Source organism: Rutidosis leptorrhynchoides, chromosome 2 (assembly GCF_046630445.1).
Source record: "Rutidosis leptorrhynchoides isolate AG116_Rl617_1_P2 chromosome 2, CSIRO_AGI_Rlap_v1, whole genome shotgun sequence".
NCBI lineage: Eukaryota > Viridiplantae > Streptophyta > Magnoliopsida > Asterales > Asteraceae > Rutidosis > Rutidosis leptorrhynchoides.
Genome location: NC_092334.1, coordinates 691614419 through 691616912, shown reverse-complemented (window position 1 = coordinate 691616912; position 2494 = coordinate 691614419). Strand labels below are relative to the sequence as shown.

The 2494-nt window shown below is 36.6% G+C and overlaps 1 protein-coding gene across 1 annotated transcript; it reads right to left on the bottom strand.

Annotated features, from left to right (window-relative positions):
- Positions 1-320: 320 nt before the first annotated feature.
- Positions 321-1757, bottom strand: LOC139890360 (protein ALP1-like). The gene has a single exon (XM_071873248.1). The coding sequence runs from the start codon at positions 1755-1757 to the stop codon at positions 321-323; it is 1437 nt and encodes a 478-aa protein (XP_071729349.1).
- Between the last annotated feature and the right edge of the window lie 737 nt (positions 1758-2494).

The following is a 2494-nucleotide window of genomic DNA, read 5'->3' as shown; positions in this document are numbered from 1 at the left end:
TAGTAAGACCAATCCCAACCATGACGCCGTCATGGGCATTTCCTCACTGCCACATCAGCTTTCTCTCTCCTCCTTTCTCACCACTTCCTCCTATAACACTCCCATAACACACCATTACCAACCATGACATACTTCCTCATTTTTTTAATATTATTATTATTATTATTATTATTATTATATAACAAATAAAAAATTGTTTTTGAACATCACATTTATTAAACAACAAAGGTTACGGTTACATTTTTTTAAAAGAAAAACGACATAACTTGAACATAAATTAAAAATTACATAAACTTAAACATAAAAAAAACACAATTAAACTACTCATCATCGTTGTAACAGTCTTCGTCTTCTTCGTTGTCCTCATCTTCGTCTTCTTCGTAGTCCTTGTCCTCGTCTTTGTCATCATTGGCGGTTGTACCGGAAGGCCCAACTTGTGGTACGTGTCGAACACGAAAATTTGCAGGAAGATTCCAAATGTGTTCGATGAGCTTTTGTCGTAGTAGATGATGAATGGTGGAATCTCGCAATTCTTTATTAACCCGAATGTGCGCTTGAAACCTTTCTTCAATTGATCTCCTTGTACGACGAGCAGGCCTATAGTTTTTTTCAAGGTCACACATTGCCCTTCCATTGTCCTCGGTGATCATGTTGTGTAATATAACACAAGTGTGCATAATTCTTCGGATTCTTTCAACATAGAATTGTCGGGAAGGGTTTTTAATTATTGCCCAATGACCTTGAAGCACTCCGAAGGCCCGTTCAATATCTTTTCGGGCAGCTTCTTGGAACCTTTTAAATTTTGCACATTCAGGGGTAGGTGGACTTTTGAAAGACTTAACCAAAGTCGCCCATTCAGGATATATCCCATCGGTTAGATAATAACCTTTAGTGAAATTACACCCACTAACCGAAAAATTACACGCAGGTGCATTATCTTGAAGTAGGTCGTTAAATAAATCGGATTGATTAAGCACATTGATGTCGTTGTTTGAACCAGCGGGTCCAAAATAAGCGTGCCAAATCCATAAGTCATACGATGCTACCGCTTCTAACATGATTGTTGGGTATCCATTATTGCCTCTTGTATAATGACCTTTGTATCTATATGGGTAGTTTTTCCATGCCCAATGCATGCAATCTAGACTACCCAACATGCCCGAAAAATCGTGTACTTCAGCATGCGCAGTTATAAGACGTTGTACGTCTTGTGGAGTCGGTTTTCGCAAATATTCAATAGCATACAAATGAAATACACTTTTACAAAAATTATTCAAACATTCATATGACGTTTGTTGACCCATATGTAAGTACTCATCAAAAGCATCAGGTGCAGTACCATACGCTAAATGTCGTATCGCAGATGTGCATTTTTTAAAAATATTGAAACCAAGCAACCCGGTAGCATCCCGCCTTTGATGAAAATATAAAAAATAATTCGGAATAGGTTCTTGAGAATAATTAATTATACCTTGGCAAATGCGTATGAAGAGTGGCCGACTCATTCTATAACGTCTGCGAAAATAATCCCCGGGAAAAGTGGGATTATCTGAAAAATAATCATTCCATAACCGCATACCGGTTCCCTCTCGATCTCTATAAAAAAATCTTCTAGGCGCTCTTGGGATCGGTTCGACGATTTCTTCTTCTTCTTCTTCTAGATCTATCATATCGAGCAGATTGAGTGCGACGTTACCAAAATCCGAACTCGCAGCATCTATTGCATATTTTGTGAGACTATCCAATTTTGGACCCATTTTTTGTGATTTTTTTAGTAATATTGAGGATTTAAAAGTGTGATATATATTGTGTGGGATGAGAGTAAAAGTGTGATGTATGTTTATATGGGGATAGTAGTGTATATATATATATATATATATATATATATATATATATATATATATATATATATATATATATATATATAGTGGAGGTATTGAAAAAAAAAATTAAAAAAAAAATATTACAACGGCTATAAAGCCGTTTAAACAGCCCCAAACCTCAACAAACTTCGTCCTCGAATATGCGTATCGATGAAAAAAACCAGGGCGAATTGGGCGATGGCGGTGGAGGGCGGCCGAGGGCGGCACCATTGCCATCGGCGCCCTCCCATGAAGGTGATGAAGACATCCTTGATAACTTGCCGATGGGAATGGTCTAAGGAGGTTGTTAAAATGATTTCCGAATAACTAAAAACAATAAGGTAACCTCACAAATAACTAAAGGTAATGGAAGTTAAGACCCGTTTTGATTATTTTGACGGTAAATGATAATGTGATCGTTTGTCGCATTTGACAGTTTCTTGGATAATAGATTTCAATTGATTCTTGTTAACTTTCGTCTATTAACCAAATCACAACCAGATTAATTGATATACGATTCAATCGAGTATTACTGTTGTAAGACCAAGACTAAGTCCAGCACGTAGCTACACGACCATACAAGTAAAACTATAACTTAATAACCAATTATGTGTATGGTCTCCCATTTATAT